General features: G+C 33.6%; 1 protein-coding gene across 2 annotated transcripts in view; it reads right to left on the reverse strand.

Annotated features, from left to right (window-relative positions):
- Positions 1 to 7,500, reverse strand: part of LOC136848797 (uncharacterized) — a 137,604-nt gene that overhangs the window by 20,170 nt on the left and 109,934 nt on the right. For both annotated transcript variants that reach the window (XM_067121449.1, XM_067121455.1), the window contains one exon: positions 5,856 to 6,052. In XM_067121449.1, the coding sequence (XP_066977550.1) occupies positions 5,856 to 6,052 (197 nt within the window). The remainder of the gene's footprint in view (positions 1 to 5,855; positions 6,053 to 7,500) is intronic.

Below are 7,500 nucleotides of genomic sequence, written 5' to 3' on the forward strand. Positions count from 1 at the left end.
GTTTTTCTTTTTTCCAGTACCATATTGAGCAATCCTAATTTTTACATTTTTTTTATTCTTGATGAGTTCATGGTTTAATATAGATCTCCAAACTAATTGATTAACTGGACATTCTAGTTGATAACATTCATATTATCCATCCCCATAAAAATATTAAAGATTGTAATCACTTTTGATGACCCCCTATTCAATAACTATTTTTGGTCGTTTTAAAACCAGTGAAATGGTTTCTGATAAATGGAAGATAGGGCTATAGTGTAGATATAATCTTACTGGGGGTTACCAGATGACCAGGAAACTTCAGATACATAATCCTTTATGAATGACATGGGCGTGCCCGTTAGAGGAAAATAAATATATTGACTTAGAAGTGCATCGTAGAAAAATGGGTCTTTTTTTCAGCACTACTGTAAAAATTACTATATTTACGAGAAAAATAGACAAAATAAGTTAGCAAATATAAAATCTCTCATAAGAATATGAAGAAAATCTGTTGGAAGAAACAGATGATTTATACGTAACAGCGTAATGAGATAAGCATGGGGATTAGAGTAAAATATAGGAATGAATATAGTATGCTGTCCGAAGATAATGTGCACGGCGTAACCCTTATCACATTGGCGGTAAAATTCTGTGCAAGAATATTGGTTTGCATACCTTATAAATTGCATACAGATTTTTTGAAAAATAATAAGACAGTTTGGAATGGGAAATCAATTCTGACTTGGTCAAGATTATGACATGTGAATGAAGATTCTGATTTTGAGTGACAGGCCATCACAAGAGGACAGGTATCATAATATGAACAAGGGTACCAGAGTATAGCCTGCCAAGTATAATATTTCTTATTCATTTGTGATATTTTCCTTGTTTTATTTAGAAAAAAAAAATAGATTAGAAAGCCACGAAATAAGAATTAGTGACATGAATCAAGTATGTCAGTGTTCCTTCCAGCTAAAAGTTACCTGTCAAAATGTAAATAATAAATCTTCAAGCACTTCAGTAAAGATGAAAACTTTAATAATGTCAGCTCCTACGTCAGCATACTTTTATCCAAAAGTATTGTTCAGTTGATAAGATCCACAAAATATTTTACATGTCGACGAAAAGTATAGACTGACTCAGACTTTGTTAGGTAAGGTCAATAATGTGAAAGTGTGCATACGTAGTCAAAGACAATGGTAATAGATGATGTTCGATGCGGTCAATCTTTACCCTGGGTATGTTATGTATCTTCTTGAAGCTTGGATATATTTTATTACCTTCATTCTGCATACTAATATACGGTCCAGTAGTGAAAGAAACTGAACCAGGGCCGGACGACGGCAAGTCTAGAATGGGAGTTGAATGCAAGTAGACAGTTGTTGCCAAACACAAAGAAAGATTATAGGGGAATAAATAATATTTATGTCATACAGATTACTAAATTTGGGCGAGATTGTCAGATTTACTTTTGGTATTTCAGAATTAGCTTGTTCCCATACCCATATTCGATGTCTAAGGTAACTTAATCCTCTAGTAAAATGTCTTTCAGTATCGAAATGTTTTCTCCCACTTTCATTAGATGTGCTCACACGTTCTTGACAAATAACTTAACCGATTTGTCGGTTGCGAAAATTGTATGATGAGAAAAACAAAATCACTCAAATGCATTGTTCCATTCCTGCAAAACATCTATGTTGAACGGATAAAACGACAGCTCCCTCAAATGGCAAAAGTCAGTCTCAAAATTTTGATTGATCCATTACTTATTCAAGCGGGCCTCACAGCAGCTGCCGGTCGCACTTAGTGACATCAAGAGGAACTGGCCATGAATTCTGTGCCCTCTGTTGTTCCAGATCTCTATGAAATGAATCGTTATACATAGCTTTTTCAGGTTTTTTATGCGATGAAAAATAAATTAACAGTGCAGTTATCAAATTTACCATAATGCTTGTGCAATCCACATAAAATTAATCAACAAGAGGAAGTCAGGGTACAGCAAGAGAGAGAGAGAGAGAGAGAGAGAGAGAGAGAGAGAGAGAGAGAGAGAGAGGAGAGAGAGGGGAGGGGGCCGGGTTGAAGGACCACGTCAATAACATTAACAATACAAGAGACAGTTTTGATATTCTAGAAGCAAATATTTTGAAGAAATAGATCACTAAGGACTTCTATGAATGAAGAGTAAATATATAATATGAAATGCAGCATATGCGCCCGGAAACGATCTCCTCTTGAAATTAGGTGCCAAATATTATTCTTGACTGATTGCAAAATTGACATCTTTTCCCTTATCTATTCAATGACAAAGTATTTCTGTTTGATGCCTTTTACTTCATCTGTTAAGTAATTTGCTTGAATTCGACCTTGGACATGGCACATAATTAATGTGTATGAAATTGACAAAGCACACGCGTGAGTGCACACACACACAAACACACATACACACACGCACACACACACACACACACACACACACACACACATATATATATATATATATATATATATATATATATATATATATATATATATATATATATATATATTATATTATATATAATATATGTGTGTATGCGTGTGGGACAGTGAGACACAGAGAAAATTAAATCACCCTAAACTGGAATTCATTTCCAACCACGTAAGGAAAATGAGGTAATAAACTATCTGCTTATTTTTCAATCCAACTTGTTTAGAATTTTTCGTACCAATCCTAATCACGGTACCAAAATGGACATATCTATTGCCAGCAATATTTGAATATCATGTGTGTAATTAATAGCCATTTCAAATAAATCAGTAAAAATGAAAAGCAGTCTCCTCTTGTTTTTCCTTTCGCTTTCCAGGCTTGTTGTTCACTGGCTCCTGAGAGGGAGTCTGCCCGTTTGACTGCTTAAGAGAAAACTCCTTCTCATCCATTGAAGCGAGTATTCCGTGCTAATTAAAATGGAAAGCGTTAAGGATTAATACAGAATAAGTCGATGTTAAGATGTCCGCAAGTGCGAACGAATTGTGAAAGAAACTATTAACTGCACTGAGAGATAATTTAGAGAGCAACTTTTTCACAAGAATCTCTGCGGAACGTAAGATTTATTAGTTATTAGACATCTAAATAAAAAATAAGAAACAAGTAACCTCAGCAAATGGATCTATGTAATAAATTAAAATAATAAATGATCTATACGTTGTCAATAAAACCGAAAGAATTGCCCTTATTATCACCAATATTGACACCTAATCAAAATTACCCTTATCTAATTAGCATTATATCCGTCGGTTTCACGATGCTTGAGTACTGTCCTCGAAAAGAATCTCTGTGGAGTGACAGGGACGTCAGTTGCCAAGGCAAAGTCATAAATGACAGCCAATAAAGGGGTCTCATCTAGCGCCGAGGATAATCCGATCGCGTCTGGAGCAAAGACTTTTATGAAGCTTTTCTTTCCTGACTTAACTTCATTTTCCACATCAGCCACTTTATGAGACAGTGTATCACGCCAGCCTTGAACAATGTCAAGGGATAAGTAGCTGCCGTGATGATCTTTTACCAGGCCATTAAAGTCAGGTCATCTTTTAGTAGCAGCCTGAAATGATTATATTTATGAACGTCACTGGTGCAAATTGAGTTTGTTGTGACCCCTTTTTTTTTATTAGAGGCATCCAAACTAGGGTTTATGTCCACAATATCACATAAACAAGTAAAAAATGCGCCGAAGTTTCTTCAGCTAAATCGAGTTTTCTGTACAGCGTATGAATCAAGGCCACCGAAAATAGATCTATCTTTCGGTGGTCTTGTATAATGCTGTATGAGCCGCGACCAATGAATCTTTAACCACAGCGCGGTGGTAGCCTGTCCTGTATCGATGCCAGATGCAACATTATGACTAACTTTAACCTTAAATAAAAATAAAAACTACTGAGGCTAGACGGCTGCTATTTGGTATGTTTGATGATTGGAGGGTTGATGATCAACATACCAATTTGCAGCCCTCTAGCCTCAGTAGTTTTTAAGATCTGAGGGAGGACGGACAGACAAAGTCAGCACAATAGTTTTTTTAAAGAAAACTAAAACGTATTTACGGTAAAATGTTCCTTCGAAACAAGAAAACGAACATATATAACCAGAGACATAGCCTAATGCCTCACAGATAGGGTCTTTTTGTCTTAATTTTACTCGTATGGCAAAATGTTTAATAATGCCTTTATCTCTGGTTTTCTTAAATTATAAGGGTCTTTTCGTAAACGCTATAAACTTTCCTTTTTACTATTTGTCATCAATACATTCCTCAAACACAAGTGAGACAAATAAAATGTGTTAATCAAATCCTCTCTTTTGCTTTATTATGGCAAAATTCATGAAGAAACATATCTAATTAATATGCAATAGATATTTGGAAATCAAATAAAATGGCAAATTATCATTACCTAGTATCTTGTAGAGATATTCTAAATATATACCTTAAATTTGTTGCCTTTTACTGATTGCCCCTTTTTGCAACCTTTGGTGTTATTTACAAATCAGCGATAATAAATAAAAAACGCTGAAACCAAAATTAGATCTCTTTCTTTGGGTCTAGACGTGAGAATACCTGCTTTTCAATTGTGAATTAGGACGCATTTAAACCCGTAGATGACAAGACTAATGCTGAAAACTACTCCGGGCCATTTATGGCAAAAGATATCCTATCCCACTTGAACTATTAATTAATTTTAGAGAAGAGTTGGCCCCCGAATTGACATCAAGTGAATGAATTGCATTACAAAGGTATCGCATGGTCAGTAAGTTTCGATGGCTGCTATATCAAATTATGTATCCCAGCCATCAATTAGATATGAAACGGTAATAATACTGCGACCGAGGCTCTTCGGATAATCATTGGGAATATTGTGGAATTAATTAATTATTCTAGCAGATGACTGCTCGTGGTGATACAGGATACAAATTGCTTTGTATTAAACGGTTTAAACCATGTGTCTGACATTTCATCGTCTTAATTGATTTTGAGTAATCAGGCAACCGAATTGTGTAAAGGCACATGGGTGTTATTAGGCTTATTCGGAGATGCCTGAATGCATTATTTCATTTGCGTCACAAACTGAGTCGATTGCGGAAATTCTCCTGATTAAAAATTTAATGTCCTTCACCACTGTTCATCTCTTTTCTTATATCATGGAAAAAGCTTGTTATTTATAGATTAATGGACCAATTTCCTTCTCCCCACCAAAAAATATTCTTGTCTGTTGGTCGAAGATAGCATGACTCCATAATTTTTTTTTTTTTATAGAAGTTAGGATTTAGATACTGATTTACTCTCGCTCGAGCCCCTGATCAGGAAAGAACACATTAAGCTTTGAGTTTAATTCTGACTTTAATTTGACGAGAGAAATATTTTTATACTTTATGAAACAAAGTATGCCCATCTGGCCTCTAGCTATCAAATATACATAAAGGAACTGTTATATATATTTATTTAGAACCCACTGTAATTTCTGGAGAGTATTTGTAGCTAGTGCATGTGAAAAAATAAATATCATTTCAATTTAACTGTCTCTTTTTTTCATTTAATGCATATATATGAGGCAGAAGCTCTGTAGCAATGATCATATGTAAGTTAATAAGAGAAGCATGAGACAATGCCTGATTTGGTTACTTATGCAATAGAGCGTTGCAATGATTTCGTAATCGATGCCGGCAAAAATACTATTATTCATGTACTTGTATCGTGAATATTTAGAAGTACAATCATAATATCAAAGAAATAATTGCATACTCCACGAATTACCTTTAAATAAATTCCCATTATAAAGCCACGAAATTCAGTATCATCTTTGAAAAATGGCAACATGAAAACAGAAACAGCGTAGTCAATCACACTTACATTCACTGTAATCCCTGGCACTGTGAACACAACGGATGGAGGCTTGTTGTCAGGAATATACTGATAAAACTGTTTGCCGTCTTTCCACCACTTGAGCGAGTAGAGCACTTCGCCATCGAGAGCGAAGTGGCAGCGGAGTGTGGCTTTTTGTCCAACCACCAGATATCTTGGCACCTCCACCTCCGTAATACGGAAACCTGTTGACGACATGTGCTAGGATTACAAACAGAAACCTAGGATACGTTCAAAAGGTCAATTGGTTTTTAAATCTATTAATAAAACTACGATGGTTTATTTGTTTCGGCTCATGGTGTGTAAAATATTTTAGACTGTAGTCAGCATCTTTTTCATAACTTTGTGGAATTCGTTTTACATTCTAAATAACATTTTGCTGTTTGCTTTAAGTTGCATGATGTAAATGGAATCAATGCATTATGTGCGATTTTGAATGTCCGACAAATGTAAACCAAATTATAATTCTAAAATTTATATGCAAATTTATGCGGTTGTGTTGTCATTAGCATAGGGTAAATTTAGAGAGAATTATTGATTATGATAATGAGAGTTACAATTTTCATGCGCATTTCAAGTTGGAAACTATGAACTCATAATGTAATTTATGCAGTATTTAAAAACGAATAAATCTACTTCAATTTCTTGCATAAATATTATAATACGTATCGAATCGCTGATATATAAAATATAATAATTTGGAAAATTTAACTTTTGGGTAATTTTTTTTTATTATTGTCAAAGATTTGTTATACGAGTACGTTACAAAAATAGCACACACGTATTCAAAAATAATTTTAAAGACACATACATATGTATATATTACACACTATCACACACACACATATATATATATATATATATATATATATATATATATATATATATGTGTGTGTGTGTGTGTGTGTGTGTGTATGTCATGTGTGTATGTGTGTGTGTGAGTGTGTTTACATGTATTAATATATGCAACTGTAATAGCCACAATGCTCTCTTAACTTCTCGAATTCGAGACGTTAACAGGGCATTGTTATTATAATTACATACATATCTGGTAAAAAGTGAACAGTAGATTATCTGAATATATATATATATATATATATATATATATATATATATATATATATATATATATATATATATATATACATACAGTATATATATGCGTGTGTGTGTCTGCGTGTGTGCGTCTGCGTGTGTATGGGTACGTGTGTGTTTGTTGGTATGTATGCAGCTGAAGGAATATGTGCAACTTCTTTTTTCATCGTTTTGATTCCATTTTCTCTTCATGCACAGGGCCTTTAATTAAAAATTTTGTCCTTTGGCTCGAAGTTGCTTGTCATTCCAGTCACGTGAAGGATCTTTGAGCAATTATCTGGAATTATATGACAACCTTCGATCTTTAATATTAAACCTGCATGATCAAACAAGCAATATTAGGTTTTCGTTATATCATATTTTAGCTGTTTCAAGAAGCTGACAGGAAATCCATCAAGATTTACTAACTATAAAGCAAATTCTTTATATATATATATATATATATATATATATATATATATATATATATATATATATATATATATATATATATATGTATGTATGTATGTATGTATATATATATTTATATATATATATA

Source organism: Macrobrachium rosenbergii, chromosome 2 (genome assembly GCF_040412425.1).
Source record: "Macrobrachium rosenbergii isolate ZJJX-2024 chromosome 2, ASM4041242v1, whole genome shotgun sequence".
Lineage (NCBI taxonomy): Eukaryota > Metazoa > Arthropoda > Malacostraca > Decapoda > Palaemonidae > Macrobrachium > Macrobrachium rosenbergii.